Below are 23,024 nucleotides of genomic sequence, written 5' to 3' on the forward strand. Positions count from 1 at the left end.
CGTCTCATGCTACCACTAGAGTGAAAGCACCGCCAGCATTCAAAAGTGACCAAAACATCAGCCAGGAAGCATAGGAACTGAGAAGTGGTGTGTGGTCACCACCTGCAGAACCATTCCTTTTTTGGGGGTGTCTTACTAATTGCCTATAATTTCCACCTTTTGTCTATTCCATTTGCACAACAGCATGTGAAATTTATTGTCAATCAGTGTTGCTTCCTAAGTGGACAGTTTGATTTCACAGAAGTGTGATTGACTTGGAGTTACATTGTGTTGTTTAAGTGTTCCCTTTATTTTTTTGAGCAGTGTAAATTTCAACTTCAATGAGGTAATGTCAGAGTTGGGACGTCCCAAGAACGCCAGATAACAAGGACCGTTTAACATGGTCAGAGCGTCAGCTAAATTACTAACACTTGAAAATGTGTAATGTATTCATTGAACCACCAGAGGGTAAACGTGAGCTATTTTACTGTTCAGTAGCACTGAGTGACTACTGCATTTCCCTCAGGCAAGCCATCTCACAAAATAGAAACCAAGTCAGACTTATACGGTAGTGCATTCCAAATGTATTTTCATATTGTACACAAAACACCTGATATAAATGTAAGAACAACAATTGTTAAAAGCACAACAAGATAATCGTATACAGCCATTGAAACGTCAGTAAAAACCCACATTCACACATTCAGTCGTGCATTAAGAGACAAGTATAAGAAACATGACAGAAAACAAAAATAACAATACAGGGAAATCACCTCAATAATAAATCAAGTAATAATAATACTTTTTTGATCAAATACTTTTTGGGGGACTGGGGAAAGTTACATTAGAGAGGGGACAACTTTTTTTTGTCAATACTGTATTGCATCATGCAACAACATGGAAGAACTTCTGTATTCATAATATTATCAGTGTATGTCATGTTTTGGATGCAGTGAATGTGTTCGTCCCAAATGGCCCCCTATTCCCTATGTAGTGGACTTCTTTTGACCAAGGCCCATAGGGTTATGTAGGGAATAGGGTTCCATTTGGGTTAAAATGTCAACAATACAAACAGGATATCTGATGTTAGATATTTGTGTGCCGGTATTTGTGTATCATAGGCATATTATTACCAACGTAGACATCAATTTGTTATTAAAATAACCATGAAAGATATGGAAACCAATCAAATCAGCTGAACAAGAGAAGTCAAAGAGCCCGTAGACTAAAACGTGCAGATGAAATCAGATAAAATTGGAGGTACGATGTTGAGTTGTGTATGTCAACATTAGTGACAAGAGGCCATAAGGCAACCAGAACCACATTCCCCATCCCACTGACAAACATCTCCATCTAACTCAGCGTTTCCCAAACTCGGTCCCCGGGACCCCAAGGGGTGCCCATTTTGGTATTTGCCCGAGCGCTACTCAGCTGATTCAAACACTCAAAGAAACTCTAATCTCACTTGAAGGGATCAACTACACCACCACTAGTCTATTCCAGAGCATAAAGGAGTTGTGCTTCATAACATCCAGGCCTTGTAGTGTAAATGACTTATAGTCAGCATGCATTTTCTCCATGGTGTGTTATGGTGTGTTGGTTTGAATCACCCTTATAGACATAGGAACAAACCGCTAGTGCATCCCATCCTGTGGCAAGTCATCCCCATTTATACCTGGTGCTAACATGTGTCCACATTTGGATTGTGCCCACATTTTTAGACAGGTGTAGACGATTTAAAAGACGCATTGCTATCTGATTGTGATCAGATCTTCTAAGTGTAAACAGACAAGATCAGGAAAATATCAGGAAGAGGGAGGCATGTTAAAACCAGGTATAAACAGGGCTCTAGAGAGAGCCTAGATATGCTTCATGTTCGCTGAGTTCCAAATCGACCCATACCCCCTACCACCTAGGCACTACAGTAGATCTGAAAGGTTTAAATCGGATCCAGATCAATATGGTCATGGCTTCCCCCTTGCGTTCTGATAAGCTAGGTGGAATTTCCTCAATATTTTTGATCTATCCAATCCTCTCAGATCTCTAGGAATTCCTAGGTGGTAGGGGGCTAGAGGGATGATTTGATCTGTATCCCGATTCTCCACACCTGCCTTGAGGGAGTATCCACCGTTGACATATTTTAAGACTGGAAGTGTGCAACATAGGGAGAAGGGTGAAGAATTGGGACTGAGCCTTGTGTCTTAGTAGATGTGTGGCCTTACTCATGACTCACGGATCTTGGGAGCTCATTGGTCAGTATGTGCCAGCGCTCCACCCTCTGACCCTTGTTCTTAAGGCAGTCCATCCAATGGCGGAGGGGGTCTCCCTGTGAGTGACAGCTCAGGCACACTCCACCTGTAAACATGATAAACAGTGTCACCATGGGAACCTTTCAGGACTTTAATGTCCCAATGGAATATCTGCACAAAAGTTTGGCTTCTCTGGGCAAGTCGGGTTTTGCCTCTCTCGCCATCTCTCTCGCTCTGTGTGTGTGCGTGCGTGTGTGTGTGCAAAATGAAGAGTCTCACCTATGAAGTCATTGGAGCGTCCCAAGTCGTAGTCCCAGACAGTGACCTCCAGAGTCTTATTGGACAGCTCTGACATGGAGATCTCATAAAAGAACTCCTGTAGGGTGCAAGGGAACGACAGGAGAGCCCATTCAGTAGGAGGAGGTTGCTACTGGACACTGCTCTATGGTCAGCTTTAGTGTTTCCACTTTAATTACTAAAGTTAGGATTTGATCCCAGATCGGTGCCTAAGAGCAACTTCTACTCGTAGCTGTGACATTACTTACAGAAGTACTGTAAATCAAAATGGCAAAAAACGAAACCACACACACACAGAAAACAGTATTCAGAAAGCAGTGCTAAAGCTATGATTAGACGGAATCTGATCCTAGATCATTATTACGGTATTACTTCACAATGCCCACGCTGTAGAATGAGCGGGGGAGAGAGGGAGGAGAGAGGAATGGGGGAGGGGAAAGAATTATAGAGATGAGAGAGCCAACCAAAGGACCTTACTGATATGCTTAATGGAAGTCTCTGTCAACACATTGATGTGTCAGTGGTAAAAGTGTTCAGACGATTGCAAATGATTATCCATTGTTATAATTAGGGATGCACCGACATGACATCCACTATTTTCCTTGACAAAAAAAACTCAGATACCGATAACCGATATTGATTTTTTTTGTGGCCTTTTAAAGCATTCTAGAACAGTTAAACAGTTGAAACACACACTGACCAAAAAGTTATTTTGTTGACATTTACGTATGTCCCCATTACCAGTAAAACATTATCAAAACCGATTTCTTTCACTTACTTGCTGTGCTGTTTCGTTGTTCATTTGTTTCATTCTCAACCAGGATTTCATCATACATGTCAAGCAGTGAAGTTTCAGCTCTGTCTGTCCGTGGCCTCTCTTCCTCGGTGTGCACTGTTACTGTGTCCATTTCCGTCTTGTCCAGCTGTGTCTGTAACATTTCACGTAAACCCTGTTTCTTGTCTGCATCGAAGTAGCGGTCCTTGTACCTAGCATCGAGCATGGTGGCAACTCAGTAAAGAGTCTTAGAGAGAATGCCACCGAATCTCTTGTTCACAGCCTCTAGTAGAGTACTTTTCCAAGTTAACCACACGGTCTGTGTCGGCAGTTTTGTTGAGCAGGCGTTTCAGTGCCATGACAGAGGGTATCACGTCTGCTGCAGAAGCAGTTGATGAGCTTATTTCTTGAGTCAGTTGTTGGAATGGAGCTAGGAGTGTGTTCATGTTTCCAAGTTTCAAACATGTTCTCAAATCCCATTGAAGTGGCAGCAGCGGTATGAGAACCAGCACATTCTTGAGCATGCAATACGGCTTTCATCAGTACGAAATCCTCGTCGACCGACTGTGCTGTCAGACTCAGCATGCTGATGGGGCTGACATCGCTGGTCCAAATGTCAGTCGTGAAGCTAATAGCTGTGACGCCCATAGCAAGTAGCTCATGGATGTGCGTTTCAACAATACTGTGTAACTCCGGTAGGGCAACATCTGAAAAATAGCACCTACTTGTTAGTGTGTACCGGGGCTCGAGGTGCTCGACCAGTCGGCAAAAGCCAACATCATTCACGACAGAGAATGGTTGACTGTCAAGGGCAATGAATTCCATTATCTTGGCGTTAATGGATTTCGCCTTTGAGTTGTCTCGCTGAAATGTTCTTACTCTTTCAAATGACTGCTGGACTTGTTGACTGCTCGGTCCACACAGCAGACATTGTGGGCTAGGTTAGGAATGCTGTGTTGCACGTGTAGCGCTATATTTTTCGTGGCGTCATTACGTCATCTACCTACGTTATATAGGTATGCACGTCAGCTTTGACATCGGTTTTGCACATCAGTGTTAAACTAGACATCGGGCCGATGCCGATGTTGGCATTTTTAGCTAATATCGTCCGATTCCGATATGCTTACCTATATATCGTGCATCCCTAGTTATAATTAAATTCAGAGGCAATGGGATGTAGTACTGATAGAGAGAGAATGAGGGGGAAGGAGATATTTTCCTATGAAAAGGGAGAGGGTAGAAGAGGTGATGAATACTGAATACTAGAAGAGAGAGCGAGACAGAGAGAGAGGATGACAGATGAGGAGAGTGTGGGATATTGGACTGGACATCTCATTAGCATTGACATTAACATTGACCCCCTCCAGAGAGAGGATTGGTAGAGCATACGCTACAACACACTACATGCCTAGCACATGAGGTGCCAGTCTCGCCTGGAGACCCAGCAGGGATATACCTCATTGAATTCAGGGTTAAGGGTCTTTTTAATCACAGCCGTTTTGTGTTTGGATTTCTTCTGTGTGTCGGGCTTCAGATATCTGAAAGGGTGAGAGATAGAGGGGGAGGAGAGAGAGGGGGGGAGTGGGAGATGGGAGAGACAGAGGGTTAGGGGAGTGAGAAAGGGGAAAAAGAGGGTGTCATAGGGGTGTCATAGATTGACGCACAAACAATCAATCCCTCAAATGCATGCACACAGGTATGTCTCTCAGGCCTTTTGTGGTGACATCCCACTGACTGCTGATAAAATTTTGATATGCTTCCTAAACAGTGGGTAGCACACACACACACACACACACACACACACACACACACACACACACACACACACACACACACACACACACACACACACACACACACACACACACACACACACACACACACACACACACACACACACACACACACACACACACACACACACGCACACACACACACACATGTACCTGTACACACACACTGTCACATGCACAGTGAGATACTTAGCTTTGATCTGTGTGAGAGACAGAGAGTGTGGGTGACAATGTGTGTATGTGTATGTGTGTGTGTGTGTGTGTGACAGAGTCTATGCATGTGTGTTTGACAGAGTGTGTGTGCGGGGGCGGGCGATAGTGAACTGAGCTCTCGTCTGTTCCTGTGCCATTTTGCCTAGGGAGGAATTAAATGCTTTGGAACATTTGACTTAAACAGATGACACATGGAATACAATTAAGAGGAACATGGAGGATGGAAGAAACAGACATGCTCTATTCCTTTCTCTTTATCACACTGAGGCCCTCTTGCCACCCAGACCAATTGAAGTGAATGACGGTCTTCATGGGCCCCATTCAATTTCAGTCTCCTGGCTCCCCTGGTGCTTCCAAAATGTGATAGAACTGGATAGTGGATTGGTCAAGATTCAAGTAACACGGTGATGCTCCAGCTCGCCTTCCATCAGGACACTGTATTGATTTCCCGACCAACCAATGCCAAAAAGGAAGGAGTTAGGAGAAGGTGAAAGGAATCCTAATGGAACTAGGCCCAGGTCGTCTCTCCTAACCATATTCACTCCTCTCTTCACTCTTTAACCTATTCCAACTTTCCTTTCATTTGAAAACCCAGTATCCCCCCCCCCTCCTCTCTGTCGCTCTTTCTCTCTCTTTTTGATTTTCAATGCTGCCAGCCAAATGGTTTAAACACTTTACTTCTGTCTGCATTTGGGCTCAATTACGACTGGTTCACCACCCATCTTATCCAATTTTCTTGACACTAAGACTTTGCTGCGTTTGATATATTATACTGTTAACTTGTCATTTAGGCCCTCCTCTCAATCTCCAGCTTCCTTAATTCCTGCTTGGCTTGAATAGGAAGGCCTAAAGCTTAAGTATAACTATCCTTCTAGTCAGACATCGTTGAGTGCTTTATGAAGATATTAGGATGGAAAGGAGAACGGATGTTTAAGAATAAAACAATGAAAAAAAGTCAATGTCGGTCGTCAGTCATCTCTAGTGTGCGGTGTTTACACTTGTTAATCATTGTTTAGTGGTAACGTTTTGTCAGCGAGGCCTTTTTCAAGACTATAGGGCAATAATCAAGCCGTAGTGCTGAAGACTCACTTCATAGCGTGATTGACAATTAAAGGCTATGTTCCCGGATTTGCAGAGACTGCATTCACAGTAAATGCCCCGGGGGGCGGGGGCTGTAAAATTTTGTGATGAACCCGATTGTGATCTCTGTCACAGGACTCGTCTGAAGGTAACCCATACAAATGAATGGAAGCAGAGAGATAAGGGGGTTAAATGTGCCCCAAAAAAACTAATTTCCTGAGTATTCTTATATCTCCTAGATATAGGACAGACACTCCAAAACCTTATTCCTTATGATGAATTTTTTGACTGTATCTTTTTGCCATTTATGAATGTGTTATTCAATCCATTTCTATGGGTTATAGTAAAGGCCAAATTCAATATTTTATATACATTTCTTTGTTGATTTTTGGGGGATACCTGAAGGGGTCCTAAAATTCCAAATCAAATACCTAAACGATCCAGAGGTTAAGTCGTACAGATATAGCTGTAATGCCTTTAATGCCTGTAACGATTAGATGTAACAACTCATGTCTGATTTGTATAGTTTTTGACATGGACACACACACACACACACACACACACACACACACACACACACACACACACACACACACACACACACACACACACACACACACACACACGCGCTTACGTTTTGACGTAGGGGTCTGAGAAGCCGTTGACGTCCATGGCGGCCAGGTGAGCGCAGCGCTGCACCCCGACACACAACCCCTCTCCTCTCCGCCCCCCTCCTCCTCCATCGCCCTCGTCTAGCGGGGGAAGGAACTGCAGGGAGAGGAGCACCCGGCCCCTCTCCTCCAGACTGTGGAGCTGCTCGTTCTCCCACTGCTTGAAGAGGGAAGAAAAAAGAAGGGGAGGTAAAGGTTGAAAGAGGAAAAGGGCAGAAGGTTTGACTCTTTCCTTCGCCTCCTCTCTTCTTCTCTGAGTAAAGGATTCGTCAGACAAGGTTAGAAGGTGGGTAGGAGGAGGATGAAGGGACACAGTTTGATATGAGAGCTAGTCCTGGTAGCCTCGTCGCGAACCAGGCTTTAGGAGGCGTGACAACGACGTGATTTTAGAGGTATTGCAACGCAAGACTAATGACCTGGTAATAGCCTATATGAGCACAGTAGGCTGCTTGTTATGAGTAGTGAGTACAGGACTTGTATGAAGGAGGACGGTAAAGACTCTCCAGTCTCCACTCTACAGTAATGAGCTGCATAGCAGCAGCATAGCACAACTCAACCAGTGGACGAGCACCAGACCCACAGTTACCCCACACACAGTGTTAATGAATTAACCCTCATCACTATGAAAGGTCAATTACTAGATACATCTGACGCATCATGAATGTAGATAGAAAGATCCCCCCCCCCCCCCCCCTCCCAGACAGACAGAGAGAGGAGAGGAGTAGATCGATAGTATAAGCCTGGCTCCCTTCCCTTCGTCTCTCTCTCTCTCTCTCTCTCTCTGTCCTCTGAACGAATGCTCGCCCACTCTCACCCACCCACTGTTTGGCTCACACCACTGTCTTTATGTTCCTCACCATCATTCTGTCTCACACACACAAGTCCTCATTATGATGGATCTCTCTCTCTCTCTCTCTCTCTCTCTCTCTCTCTCTCTCTCTCTCTCTCTCTCTCTCTCTCTCTCGGCTTGTTCCATCCTAATAAAATGTTAAAATCAATGCCTTTGCATGTCGTGTTTCTAAAGTAAAACCCCATTCCATTTTCAAAAATCCTTGAAGCTAGCTAGAGCAATGTTTAGACATTTCCGAGGTAGCCGAAGTTCTATTCCAATGGTAATGAGTTGACAGGGAGTCAGGGACAGAGCGAGTGCACATTCATCCACGTTGGTTGCTGTGAAAACCAAGGACCTTACCTTCTGACTAAGCCAGCAAGGCTCGTGTGTTGATGGTCCTTTGTGGCTCAGTTGCTGAAAGCGTGGCACTAGCATTAAGGTTATGGGACCAAATCCTGCAGTGATCACATACAAAAACTGTATGGACTCACTACTGTCAGTTGCATTGTATAAAAGTGTCTGCTGCTAAGTGGCATATACACTGAGTATACCAAACATTAGGAACAGCTTCCTAATATTGAGTTGCACGCCCCTTTTGCCCTCAGAAAAACCTACATTTGTCGGGCATGGATTATACAAGGTGTCGAAAGCGTTCCACAGCGATGCTGGCCCATGTTGACTCCAATGCTTCCCACAGTTGTGTCAAGTTGGCTGAATGTCCTTTGGGTGGTAGACCATTCTTACATAAACACAGAAATATACACATCCCTGTTAGTGAGCATTTCTCAGCATGAGCATTATACAGGTCACCTTGTGCTGGGGACAATAAAAGGCCACTCTAAAATGTGCAGCCAATCAGAATTTGTTTTTCACCACTAAAGGGCTTTATTACAGACATAAATACTACTCAGTTTCATCACACAACAAAGTTTGTCACACAACAAGTTTTGAGGGAGCGTGCAATTGGCATGCTCACTGCAGGAATGTCCGCCAGAGCTGTTGCCAGAGAATTTAATGTTCATTTCCCTACCATAAGCCAACTCCAACGTCATTTTAGAGAATTTAGCAGTACGTCCAACCGGCCTCACAACCACAGACCACGTGTAACCACGCCAGCCCAGGACCTCCACATCCAGCTTCTTCACCTGTGGGATCGTCTGAGACCAGCCACCAGGACAGCTGATGAAACTGAGTAGTATTTATGTCTGTAATAAAGCCCTTTAGTGGTGAAAAACAAATTCTGATTGGCTGGGCCTGGCTCCTCATTGAGTGGGCCTGGCACCCAAGTGCCTATGCCTTCACAGGCCCACCAATGGCTGCACCCCAGCCCAGTCATGAGAAATCCATAGATTAGGGCCTAATTCATTTATTTCAATTGACTGATTTCCTTATATGAACTGTAACTCAGTAAAATCGTTGAAATTGTCCCATGTCCGTTTATATTTTTGTTCAGTTTAGTCATCATTTAATCTGACTATTCTCTCTTCATTGATTCCATTGACTTATTTCAGTAATTTGAGGGTTTTCTATATAGTTGTCTAATGTTAGCGGGGCATATTATTCTGTTTAAATGTTACTCCTGAATAACTAGGATAAATATAATTGTTTTTCTTAAATGTATTTTTAACAAAGCTGAGATTTACTTTGACGTCCAAAGTGTAGGTGTCCAGGTGAAAGCAGTTATTGACAGTAGTGTCGTAGCAGAAAGATGGGAATGCCGTGAACCAAGAGGTCGTGAACCAAGAGGTTGTGAGTTCAAATCCCAGGCAAGAACATGCTGAATAACAATTACTGTATCAATAATCATACACAACGTAGTCAAAGTATGTAAGTTAAAAGCACTGTGTGTGTGTGTGTGTGTCATAATGACATGTGAAATCATGTGATTTTCTACATGTGAAATCATGTGATTTTCTACATGTGAAATTGTGGGTTTTCCCTAAGGGTCGAGCCGGGCCCTACGCTCTCCTCTGCAAATAGATTCAGGGCACTCGGCCCCTGTGACGTTAAGAAAATATCAATCTAACCCAGGCAGGATGCGGAGGCTAGCTGTCAGTTTAACCAGAGATCTCTAGTTAGTTGAAAGGCCTCAGCCATTATAGAAAACAACAGGACTTCCCTCCCTCCCTTCACTGTCACCTGCTTACTTCTGAAGTTCTGAGAACAACAAGATTTCTGACCGGGATGTTTCGGTCTTTGCTGCTGTGCAAGCTGTCTTGAGACCGCTCACCTGGAATAGATCAGCTGCTTGCGAACATTTGCTTGTCAGGATGGGAGAGGACTCTTTGAAAGTGGTTTAGGATACAAGGTGTTAGCCAGACGGGCGCAGACTATTTAATTTCAACCAAGAGATTGATTTTGCAAATGTGGGAGCTGGAGATAGTGGTGGCCGACATTTGAAATATTTGTCACGGGATCTAGTTGGTGGTGCTTCGGGCCAAGAAGGTTGTGTATTTCAGTAGATGGTGGGCGGACTTTTGAAAGAAATAGTAGATGAAACTCCACATAAAAAAAATCGAATTTACTGGTGGAAAATTCAGTATATCTCTCCAATCCTCCAGCCCTCTACATGCTGCTCTTCTCCCTTCATCTCCCTCCTTCTCTCCCTCTCTCCATCCACCCTTTCCACCCCCCTCTCGCCCTCTCACTTCCTCCCTTTCGCTCCCTCCCTCTGTCTCTCTCTCTCTCCTTCCATCCCTCCAGGCAGTGCCTCTGGTGTTTCTCCTGGTTGTTTGAAGCTCCATTACAGTAATTGTATTGTAACAGAGCGAGCCAGCCAGGTAATGAGCACACGCTGAGTCAAAAACAACAATAACAAAATGCCAGATCGACCTGAGACAAGACCGAGAGCGAGACAGAGACAGAGAGACACAAGGTCACCATGACTCAACACTGACCATGAAGGCTTAACATGGACAGTAAACGAAACGTAAGCAAGGTACTACAATTTTGTTTTTCTATTGCAATTCCGTTTCTTCATCATTTCTGTCTTTGTCAGGAGGACTGCGCGCAATTAGTGTGTAGACAGCATAGAACTCTATTCAATGCTACCTGATTAGTTTGACATTGTTCAGCCACAGTATAACGATTCGAACGAAGGTTCACATGCGACATACAATGCCTTCAGAAAGTATTCATACCTCTTGACTTATTCCACATTTGTTTGTGTTACAGCCTGAATTCAACATGGATTACATATATTTTATTTCACACCCATGTACACACAATACCCATAATGACAAAGTGAAAACACATTTTTCGAAATTGTAGCAAATTTATTGAAAATTAAATACAGAAATATCTCTATAATTTACATAAGTATTCACACCCCTGAGTCAATACTTTTGTAGAAGCACGTTTGACGGCGATTACAGCTTCGAATCGTTTTGGGTATGTCTGTATCAGCTTTGCACATCTGGATTTGGGGATTTTCTCCCATTCTTCCTTGCAGGTTTTCTCAAGCTCTGTTAAGTTGGATGGGGAGTAGCGGTGAACAGAAATCTTCAAATCTTTCCACCGATTTTCAATGGGATTCAAGTCTGGGCTTTGGCTGGGCCACTCAAGGACTTTCCCATTCTTGTTCTGAAGCCATTCCAGCATTGTTTTAACTGTATGCTTGGGGTCATTGTCCTGTTGGAACATAAATCTTTGTCCCAGTCTTAAGGTAGTTTGCACTCTGAAGCAAGTTCTCAACAAGGTTTTGCCTGTATTTTGCTCCATTCATTGTTCCCTCTATCCTCACCAGTCACCCAGTCCCTGCCGCTGAAAAGCATCCTCATAGCATGATGCTGCCACCACCACGCTTCACGGTAGGGGTGGTGTTACACGGATGAAGAGCTGTGCCTGGTTGTCTCCAGACAGCGCTTTGCATTCAGGCCAAATAGTTACATTTTTGGCTCATCAATCTACAGAATATTTTTCCTAATGCTTTCATGTGCCTTTTTGCAAACTCCAGGCGTGCTGTCGTGTGCCTTTGTCTCAGGAGTGGCTTCCGTCTGGCCACTCTCCCATAAAGCCCAGATTGGCGAAGTGCTGTAGAGTCTGTTGTCCTTCTGGCAGGTTCTCCCATCTCAGCCAAGGAACTCTGTAGCTCTGTCAGAGTAGTCCTTCTTGCCCGGTTGCTCAGTTTGGTCGGACGGCCAGCTCTAGGCAGTCTGTCTCTAAAAACATGTTTTCAGTTGTCATTATGGGGTACTGTGTGTAGATGGGAGAGAGAAAATATATATTTCATCCATTCTGAATTTAGGCTGTGACACAACAAAATGTGGAATAAGTCAAGGGGTATGAATACTTTCTGAAGGCACTGTACGTACCTTGGCGTTTGCTGACAGCTAGTTTGGGAGGAGAGGTCTCAGCAACAACACTCAAAACGTCGCCCGGTGTCTGGCATTGTGCTTGACTAAAACCTTTCAAATGGGAGGACACACACACACACACACACACACACACACACACACACACACACACACACACACACACACACACACACACACACACACACACACACACACACGCACACACACACACACACACACACACACACACACACACACACACACACACCCTCCTCCACTAATGAGCAGGTAAACATATAGAGTCATGCAGGTCAGGTGGGCTGGACAGGAATGCAAATGGCTGTCTGTCTGAGGCACTGGGCTAGCTAGCTTGCATATTCAGATGTAGCTGATTAAACCACAGATGGCCATCCATCACGACCATCATGGCCACACACACATACACAAGTGCGCACACACAGATATACACACATGCGTTAGTGCACGCACGCAATAACGCACGCAAGAACACACACACACACACACACACACGACTGGCCTCCATCCAATCTATGTGAATTAAGAGCTGTCCAAGACAATCAAGCTGTCCAAGACAATCGAGACACAAAACTCCCAATTTCTTTTCAGCCTCTCTCCTTTTCCTTTCTTTCTCTCTCTCTTGCTTTGATCCCTCCTTCCAAAAACCATTGGATTCAGTCTCTAGTCTTAACTCCCCTCAGAGAGTTGTCTGTCTGACACCATCTCTTATTTACCTACTTCATTCACATGCATTTGGACAGCTATTTATTCTATTGCGGACTATGTGCTGCAGGTGTACCGCTGATGCAATGTATTGATTTAGGCGTTAATAACTGTGATGCCCTAGCTAGCACATTCGGTTCCTTGACAGTTGTGGGAACGTATTTTTTTGGTTTCACATTAGTTGTGTGAACGAAACCACACATTTCCTGACTGGTAAGACAATGTTTTTTTAGCGTTCTGAGAACAGAACTGAACATTTTGCCTGTTCTGGGAATGTTTATTTTTAGGTTGCAGGGAAGTTCTGAGAACGTTTTACTCTGATTCCTTGAAAGTTTTCCTGGGAGGTTTTATTAATGCTCTAAGAATGGAAATTACTTGCTATTTGGAGGTTTTTGAATAACTTCCTTAAAACTTTCACTAACACTGCTAGCTTATTTTGGGTTCATTTTTGTTTTACTCCAAGTACACATGAGGAAATTAATTTCCTTAAGCATGCAAACACATTTTTATTGTGACATGGCATCAGTGAGATTCAAACATATCATTTTATGTTTTCTGTCCATAAAATTAGTCCACTGCGCCACCAGGATGGAGTTAGCAAACCATGTATTTTTACACATACAAAGCTGTTCATTTTAGTCTATTCAAACAGACCCTATTTCAAAGGAAACAAGCACTCATTAAGATCAGGTGTGGCCAAATAGTGTGCACAGCCAACACACTTAACAAGATAGGGGATAGAAAGAGTTTTGTTGATGCTGAGAATGGAATGTATATGTTTTTTAAATAACAGTCTTAGAACGTTCTCTAAACATTACTACAGTTTTGTTGTGGTATTTTTGGAATGTTTTCTTAACGTTCTCGGAACAATTTGAGAACATGACTTTAAATAGAACCACGAGGAAACATGTAGGAAACGTTATGCTGAAGCACTGAAATTCCTACAGAACTTAGTTTTTTTAATGTTCTCTGAACTATTTGAGAACATTCCCAATGTCAAACCAGTTGGAGAACATTCCTAGAACATTACCAAAATTGACATTAAATGTAACCACGCTTGAACTTTTAGGAAACGTTCTGCTGAAGTAATGAAATACCAAGAAAAAAAAAATGTTGTCAAGTACCTTAAATGTGCTGAGAATGTTCCAAAGCCAAACAACTATCCTGCACCATTCCCAGAAAGTTGTGGGAAAGTTGTATGCAAAATAACCATAGAACAATAATAACCATGGTTTCACCAACCTCTAAAAAACATATGGTTCTCAGAACGTTAGGTGCTAGCTGGGGCATATCTTTTTGCCGAAGCTTCAAAATGTGATGCTTATAAACTGATACCAACCTGGGTTGTTGGCCCTTTCCTATGTATCACTGCCTTGTGTTCTGGATACATTTAGCATTTTTTTTAAACTACCGGAATTGATCATATTCATACTCTGTTCTGTTCTCCATTATCTCTCCCCGAATCTTTAAAAGCTGATTTATTTTCCCCCTCTCATATTCCCCACATCTCATTGAAGTATCTAGGTAACTAAGGAAGAAAATAAGGTTGATAATGACTTATAATCAATCTGCACAAAGTGGCTCCTATTGAAATTCTAATTTAGATCATTAGAGAGAGAAAGAAAATGTGATAAACAAAAGCCAGTTGGTTTAGTGAGGTGCTCAAACCCTCACATTTGCTCTTTAATTTAGAATGTTAAAGCTTTGCTAATTGGCCCTGGTTAGAGGTGAGAAGGAGGGAGAGAAATGGAGAGAGAGAGAGTGCGGGAGAGAGAGAAAGAGAAAGCGAGAGGGAGCGACAAGGAGAGATAGAGAAGGAGGGAGCGAGAAGGAGGGAGGAAGGAAAGGGGAAAGCACCTCTCTTAAGTAGCAGGAGATTCCTCGGAGGGTTGTCCCCATGGTGGTTGGAGAGGGGAGCTGGGGAAAGAAGAGGAAGAAATTGAGCTTATTTCTTCTTTGTGCATCTCTGTCCAAAGAGACAGAGGGATTGCAATCAAGGGATTGCAGTTGAGAGAAGTGTGTGTGTGTGTGTGTGTGTGTGTGTGTGTGTGTGTGTGTGTGTGTGTGTGTGTGCGTGCGTGCGCGTGCGTGCGTGCGTGCGTGCGTGCGTGCGTGCGTGCGTGCGTGCGTGCGTGTGTGTGTGTGTGTGTGTGTGTGTTGGTGTGTGGGTACGTGTGTGCGTGCATGTGTGTGTCGGGTCTCGTACTGGGGGTGGGTGTTCCAGACAGGTGTGGAAGTGTTTGGTCTGGTCTGGCTTGACGCGCTTCAGGGGAACCCGAGACTCCCCGATGAACTCATTATGAGTCAACTTATCCTCATCACACACTGACAACCTGCGACAGGGAGAAAGAGAGTGAGAGAGAGAGGTTTTTATTTCATCAACACCTTTACTAGCCCAATATTTACATAATTAAGAGCACAAAATGTACTTAATTTTAATGGACCTAGATAGAGTTGAAGTCGGAAATGTACATACACCATAGCCAAATACATTTAAACTCAGTTTTTCACAATTCCTGACATTTAATCCTAGTAAAAATTCCCTGTCTTATTTCAGTTAGGGTTACCACTTTATTTTAAGAATGTGAAATGTCAGAATAATAACAGAGAGAATGATTTATTTCAGCTTTTATTTCTTTCATCACATTCCCAGTGGGTCGGAAGTGAACATACACTCAATTATTATTTGGTAGCACTGCCTTTAAATTGTTTAACTTGATTCAAACGTTTCGGGTAGCCTTCCACAAGCTTCCCACAATAAGTTGGGTGAATCTTGGCCCATTCCTCCTGACAGAGCTGGTGTAACTGAGTCAGATTTGTAGGCCTCCTTGCTCACACATGCTTTTTCAATTCTGCCCACAAATGTTCTATAGGATTGAGGTCAGGGCTTTGTGATGGCCAATCCAATACCTTGACTTTGTTATCCTTAAGCCATTTTGCCACAACTTTGGAAGTATGCTTGTCCATTTGGAAGACCCATTTGCGACCACGCTTTAACTTCCTGACTGATGTCTTGAGATGTTGCATCAATATATCCACATCATTTTCCTCCCTCATGATGCCATCTATTCTGTGAAGTGCACCAGTCCCTCCTGCAGCAAAGCACCCCCACAACATGATGCTGCCACCCCCGTGCTTCACAGTTGAGATAGTGTTCTTTGGCTTGCAAGCCTCTCCCTTTTTCCTCAAAACATAACGATGGTCATTATGGCCAAACAGTTCTATTTTTGTTTCATCAGACCAGAGGACATTTCTCCAAAAAGTACGATCTTTGTCCCCATGTGCAGTTGCAAACCGTAGTCTGGCTTTTTTATGGCGGTTTTGGAACAGTGGCTTCTTCCTTGCTGAGCGGCCTTTCAGGTTATGTCGATATAGGACTCGTTTTACTGTGGATATAGATACTTTTGTACCTATTTCCTCCAGCATCTTCACAAGGTCCTTTGCTGTTGTTCTGGGATTGATTTGCACCAAAGTACATTCATCTCTAGGAGACAGAACACATCTCCTTCCTGAGCGGTATGACGGCTGCATGGTCCCATGGTGTTTATACTTGCGTACTATTGTTTGTACAGATGAACGTGGTACCTTCAGGCGTTTGGATATTGCTCACAAGGATGAACCAGACTAGTGGCTGATTTCTTTTGATTTTCCCATGATGTCAAGCAAAGAGGCACTGAATTTGAAGATAGGCCTTGAAATACATCCACAGGTACACTTCCAATTGACTCAAATGATGTCAATTAGCCTATCAGAAGCTTCTAAAGCCATGACATAATTTTCGGGAATTTCTAAGCTGTTTAAAGGCACAGTCAACTTAGTGTATGTAAACTTCTGACCCACTGGAATTGTGATACAATTAATTATATGTGAAATAATCTGTCTGTAAACAATTGTTGGAAAAAATTCTTGAATCATGCACACCCCAACCCCCTGGTTCTTATGTGTCCTGGTCTTCCACACTGCCATTTCTGCCTGCCCCAACAGGTAGTTTACTAGGCAGTCCCTTCGCTTGTTGGCTACACTACACCTAGGCCCTCCAACGTATAGGTCCAGAGTCAGCCCCAACCCTAGGCCTATACACCGCCCACCCAGGAGAGAAAACAACCCTACCAGCCTGGAACAAGAAAAAAACTGATGCTGCACTGTATCCTCCCCACAGAACAGATACCCCCTCCCCACTGATGGATCAAGGTGCGACACCTATCTGTTTGTAGATGGAGAGAGAGAGAGAGAGAGAGAGAGAGAGAGAGAGAGAGAGAGAGAGAGAGAGAGAGAGAGAGAGAGAGAAGAAAGAGAGAGAGAGAGAGAGAGAGAGAGAGAGAGAGAGAGAGAGAGAGAGAGAGAGAGAGAGAGAGAGAAGAAAGAGAGAGAGAGAGAGAAGAAAGAGAGAGAGAGAGAGAGAGAGATGGAGTGAGTGAGAATAGGGAAAGATGAAGTAAGACACAGAAGTGATGGATGGATACAGGTGGAGGGATGGAAGACAGAAACAGACAGAAGAAGGAGGGAAGGAGTGAGGGAGAGAGAAAGAGAGAGAGAGAGAGAGAGCGAGAGAGAGAGAGAGAGAGAGAGAGAGAGAGAGAGAGAGAGAGAGAGAGAGGGGGGGGGGGGCGGGGGGGGGGGGGGGAATAATGTTCAGACTGGGATGGACCTCTGTGTGACAGTTTGATGCAGAAGAGGAATCAGCCCAGAGTGAAATGCAAATGTGTTATTTATTAATGGGATGAGAATGGAATTGGCAACTCTTTGAGGTGAGCCTGTTCAAATGGCAATGTGTTGCTCAGGTTCAAACCAGCGCTCACTCTCCCAGAACGATACCTGCACATATACACACACACACATACATGTGCACGTACACACAAGCATGCGAACACACACACATACATACACACACACAGAGCTCGAGAGATAAACCACTAAATTACTTTCTCACTCTCGCTTTCATGACAAAAAAAATGGCCCAACCCCAGCAAAGTTTTAAAGGTCGGCCGGGAATCAGGTGTTGCCTGGGGATACGGCTAATTTGCAGTGTGTTGTGGGCACACACAGGTAATTTACCGTGGATAATCACAGGATGAACCGGAGTGCAGCAGTGTTCCGCTCTTCTCCTCAGGAGAAGCCTCCGAGTGGCTCTGAGAGTGCCATAACGTAATTCAAGAGGATATTACCACGGGCGACAGGCGGAATTATTCTGGATAAATATACGACACACTGTCTTGCATCCCAAACGGCGCCCTACTTCCTTCAGTGCACTACCTTTGACCAGAGCCCTAAGGGCGCTGGCCAAAGGTAGTGTACTATATAGAGAATAGGGTGCCATTTGCGATGCAGCCACTGTCAAAGCCGTTGACAGGAAGAGACGTATTTTCAGAGAAACAACACTTGCTTGCTAGATAAGGCGCGCACACACACACACACACACACACACACACACACACACACACACACACACACACACACACACACACACACACACACACACACACACACACACACACACACACTGCCTTCACTACCTGAATTTTGATAATTTAAAATTGAAATATGTGTGGTCACAGAGCTTAATGTTAATGTGTTTACGTTATGTTTCTTTGTTTATATATTTGTGTTTTAACCACCAACACTTTCCTATCATTGCCAAAGGTAAATGTCAGTTTGTTCCTCTTGTCCTTATGTAATTGAGCTAGCCTATATATTATGTAGGGTGAATTCGGAAAGAGTGGGACGTCATATAAACTGGGACAGCTTTATCCTGACGTATTTATTTCTTGGTCTGACAAGAGAAAATCTCAATTATTGTTACTAAGCCCTTGCAGAGAAACCACATAATCAAAATCACATCACTGTGACGTCACAGACAGGGGCACAGCAAGCTTCACACAGGAAACTCACCCTGCGAAGCACACAGTAAGATCAGTGACATCACTTTTTTTCTGTTTTAAGGTTATAAAGATGTCATAAATAATGCACAGTGCCAAACTGTGAAGTAAACGTGCGTACTAGGTACTAGTGCATCAAAATATATAAAAAAGAAGTTGCCAATATTATGTTTCAATTTAGTAATTCATGAATTTATTTAGTTGTCCCCTTTACCAACTACAGAGCTAAAGTAGGACAGCATAGAGTAGCTAAAGTGGGACAGTCTTATAGGCTTTTCCAATGGAGGAAAGAGATCCAGTTTAGGGACCCCCTGTACTTAGGTTGGGCAGGACTGGTTCTTGTAGTACTATATCCAGAGATATTAGAGAAAGGAGAAGATAGGAATCCCAGTGGGCAGTGAATGGAAGATTGTATAACATCCCACCCAGCAGTCTATCAACCAATCGCGTTCATGTTGACATGCTGTGTCCCGCGGTTGCTAAGCTAATCGTCATGCAATCTCTTCTCAAAGTCAGAGTATGAGTCGAGAAACCCGCCTATTTTCCTCAAAAGTACGCAATACCGCGCCCAGGCTCTGTCGCAGCCGGCCGCGACCGGGAGGTCCGTGGGGCGACGCACAATTGGCATAGCGTCGTCCGGGTTAGGGAGGGTTTGGCCGGTAGGGATATCCTTGTCTCATCGCGCTCCAGCGACTCCTGTGGCGGGCCGGGCGCAGTGCGCGCTAACCAAGGGGGCCAGGTACACGGTGTTTCCTCCGACACATTGGTGCGGCTGGCTTCCGGGTTGGAGGCGCGCTGTGTTAAGAAGCAGTGCGGCTTGGTTGGGTTGTGCTTCGGAGGACGCATGGCTTTCGACCTTCGTCTCTCCCGAGCCCGTACGGGAGTTGTAGCGATGAGACAAGATAGTAATTACTAGCGATTGGATACCACGAAAATTGGGGAGAAAATGGGATAAAATTAAAAAAAAAAAAAATTTAAAAAAAAAAATACGCAATGCCACAATTCCAAAGCTATACGATATTACAGAGATCAAGGTAATTATCTCACATCTCGGAAAAGATTTGTCATGTTGTACTTTTTGTTCACGAAATTCATGCTAACGTTGGGTTTTTGAGCTTGCGGCCCATTGACTCCCATTCACTCCTTGAAGGAGAGCCGTCCTTGTCTCAGAATAGCCCAGAATGCACTGCACAGCACATTGACCCATTGACAACGCATGGGCAACGTACACAGTGAGCGTTAACACGATTCCAATGGAGTGTCCCATCGCCTCAAAAGTATCTCTGCTATATCCTGTAATTTTTTTTATTGTAGTACTGTTATTTGGGTGAATTCTGAAAAAGTGGGATACTTTTTGCATTTCCAATCACGGCCTGTGATTGTTAACTTGTTTAAACGTTTTGCTCACATCGGCCACCGAGAGCGAGATCACACAGACATCTGGAAAAACAGGGACTTTCACGCAAGGCACAGTGTTATATTCCTCGAAGCGAGCATAAAAGGCATTTAGCTCGTTTGGGAGTTCTCATGGCTGTGTTTCCTTTTGTAATCAGTTATCGTCTGCAAGCCCTGCCACATACGACGAGCGTTGGCGCCGGTGAAATAGGATTCCACCTTCCTCCTATATTGTCCTTTTGCATCTTTGATGTCTCGTCAGAGGTCGTAGCGGGCTTTCTTGTATGCGTCAATGTCCGTATCCCATTCCTTGTAAGTGGTAACTAGACATTGTCTATGCACTTATTGATGAAACCCTTGACTGTTGTGGTAAACTCCTTAATGCTGTCAAATGAATCCTAGAACATCCCAGTCTGTACATACAACTGAAATGTATGTATGCACGCACGCACGCACGCACGCACGCACACGCACACACACCTGAGTGTCTTTCTATGCATGTCCTCCTCTGTGATCCCAACATAGGTGAGCATTTCATTCCACACCGGATTCAGAGTATTCCGCACTATCTTTGTCTTCAGCTTGTTAGCCTGAAAGAGAGAGACAGTGAATAGAGAGGGAGGGAGGGAGGGAGGGAGGGAGGGAGGGAGGGAGGGAGGGAGGGAGGGAGGGAGGGAGAAATAAAGGAATGAAGGAAAGACAACAAAAGAAAGAGAGGAAGGGAAACAGTATTCAGTAGTGTCGACAAAATGTATCAATAGAGTTCAGAGACATTGATTCCATTCTAACACATTAGAGGTGAAGACAACATACCTGAACCTGCATCAGTATCAGATCCCATAATTACATGACTCACCTTGCAGGCCCCGGGAAGAAGGTGCAGTTTGACATAGGGGTCTGCTAGGCCGTTAAAATCCATAGGCTTCAGACCCTGGAAAGAGGAAAGGCAGACAAGAAAACAGAGCAAGAAAGAAAGAAAGAAAGAAAAAGAGAGGCTTAACAAAGAAAGAGGGCCAAGAGGCAGGCAAACATGAAGGCTGCTTCTGAAATGGCACCCTATTCCCTATTTGGTGCACTACTTCTGACCAGAGCCCACTGGGCCCTGGTCAAAAGTAGTGCACTATATAGTTTCACCCTAGCAGTGCCCTTGTCTTTGTTTTCAACATTCTATTTGATATGATTTATGTTCTGTTCTAAGAGTAGGAACCCTCCTGCATTAAGTTCTTCACTGAAAACAGAAACGCATTCATGTAAATGGGACCATTCAACTCCACATTAAAGTTAATCAGAAGTCAAGCTGAGTCTAATTAGTTCCCTTTCATTTGGGATGATTGAGGCCTGCATATTTTAGGGTGAACTATCCCTTTAATGCTCCCTTATGACTGCCTTCATTCGTTTACTGTACTAGACCCTCTTTTTCTGGGATGGAATGCAAAAATTCTACAAATGTGTAATGGCAGGGTAAGTGACATCCATGGATGCCGGAGCTGCCCAATCCCAAATCGACCCCTAGACTCTGCGCCCTATGCACTTCTGGAGATCTGAGAGGATTTGATTGGTATCAGAGGGCACGATGGAGCTATTAACATATATCTTGCATCTGTCACATTCTCTCAGATCTCCAAAAGTGCATAGGACGCAGGGTCTAGGACTCGATTTGGGATTGGGCTGAAGGGCAGATAGGAAGTGAGTGAACGGTATCTGTGAGGTCACCTTGGCCCTGAGGATAGTGCAGTGTAGCTGACTGGAGGCTCGCTCGTACCGCAAATCAAACTCCAGTGTTCCCAAAGCAGCTGTATAGGAGACAACCAGTGGAATGGTTAAAAACCAGTAGCATGTGTCAGAAACAAGCACCATCACTCCTACGTTACTGCACTTGGGAAAACCCCCATATCAATGACCTAGGGTGGGTGAGTCACATAAATAATGCCACTCGGCAGCAAAAGTAGGCAAGGTACCTTTATCAATGAACCAATCAATCAACCAATCAATCCGTCAGTCAATCAATAGTGTCCAGCCATGTTTGATGTGACAATGACCATAGGAGTTGGCAAGACAGTACACGCCGATCTTGGACCAGGCTATTGCAACATACCTGTCACATTGGAAGCCACAGAATGGACTCACAGAAGGCTTTGAAACCAACCAATGACTGTATGAAAAGGACAGCACACTGACTTCCACAATCTGAAAGTACACACATGCTAAAGCCATTACATATAGATGTCACAACAGAATACATCAATGAAACACTATGCATTTATATGGGATGTAAATCACGTTTATGTGTGCACACACACACACACACACACACACACACACACACACACACACACACACACACACACACACACACACACACACACACACACACACACACACACACACACACACACACACACACACACACTTATGGGCACACACACACACTCCACACCCACCCCCACCCCCACACACACAAACACACTCAACAACACGCCAAACCCTGAACTCACTGCAGTCGTCACTATCAGAACTGTTGATCTCCACAGACGTGTCCATGCTGCTCTGTAACGACAAAGACCCGCCCCCTCCCATCGCCCCCGGCAGCAATGGCGTCAAGAGTCCTCCCCTACCGACACCCCCCATCCCGCTGGCCGCGCCGCCAGGACTGAGGACCAATGGGGAGCCAGTGGGTTTGGGGGAGAGGGGCTCAGAGGTGGGGGACAGGCGGGGGAAGTAGGCGGAGATTGTTCTGATAGGTCGGATGGGGCCGGGGCAGACGTCAATGGCCATGTGTTCCTGGATGGTGATGCTGAGTTTCTTTCCTTTACGCAACGTCATAGAGC

At 44.4% G+C, this 23,024-nt stretch overlaps 1 protein-coding gene across 1 annotated transcript; it reads right to left on the bottom strand.

Moving 5' to 3' along the window:
• Positions 1-2,197: 2,197 nt before the first annotated feature.
• On the bottom strand, positions 2,198-23,019 carry doc2a (double C2-like domains, alpha). The gene is made up of 10 exons (XM_038988528.1): positions 22,692-23,019; positions 21,910-21,989; positions 21,053-21,127; positions 20,677-20,786; positions 15,132-15,258; positions 14,783-14,842; positions 7,021-7,214; positions 4,757-4,838; positions 2,508-2,604; positions 2,198-2,334 (listed from the first exon to the last, which is right to left on the bottom strand). Exons 1-10 carry the CDS (start codon positions 23,017-23,019, stop codon positions 2,198-2,200), a joined length of 1,290 nt encoding a protein of 429 aa, XP_038844456.1.
• Between the last annotated feature and the right edge of the window lie 5 nt (positions 23,020-23,024).

Source organism: Salvelinus namaycush, chromosome 3, assembly GCF_016432855.1.
Source record: "Salvelinus namaycush isolate Seneca chromosome 3, SaNama_1.0, whole genome shotgun sequence".
Classification (NCBI taxonomy): domain Eukaryota; kingdom Metazoa; phylum Chordata; class Actinopteri; order Salmoniformes; family Salmonidae; genus Salvelinus; species Salvelinus namaycush.

Coding starts and splice junctions, on each gene's coding strand:
- doc2a (XM_038988528.1), bottom strand. CDS start 23,019: ATGACGTTGCGTAAAGGAAAGAAACTCAGCATCACCATCCAGGAACAC. Junction 14,843..15,131: donor GTCTGGAACACCCACCCCCA/GTACGAGACCCG, acceptor TTCTTTCCCCAG/CTCCCCTCTCCAACCACCAT. Junction 2,605..4,756: donor TTAACCCTGAATTCAATGAG/GTATATCCCTGC, acceptor TGCACCCTACAG/GAGTTCTTTTATGAGATCTC.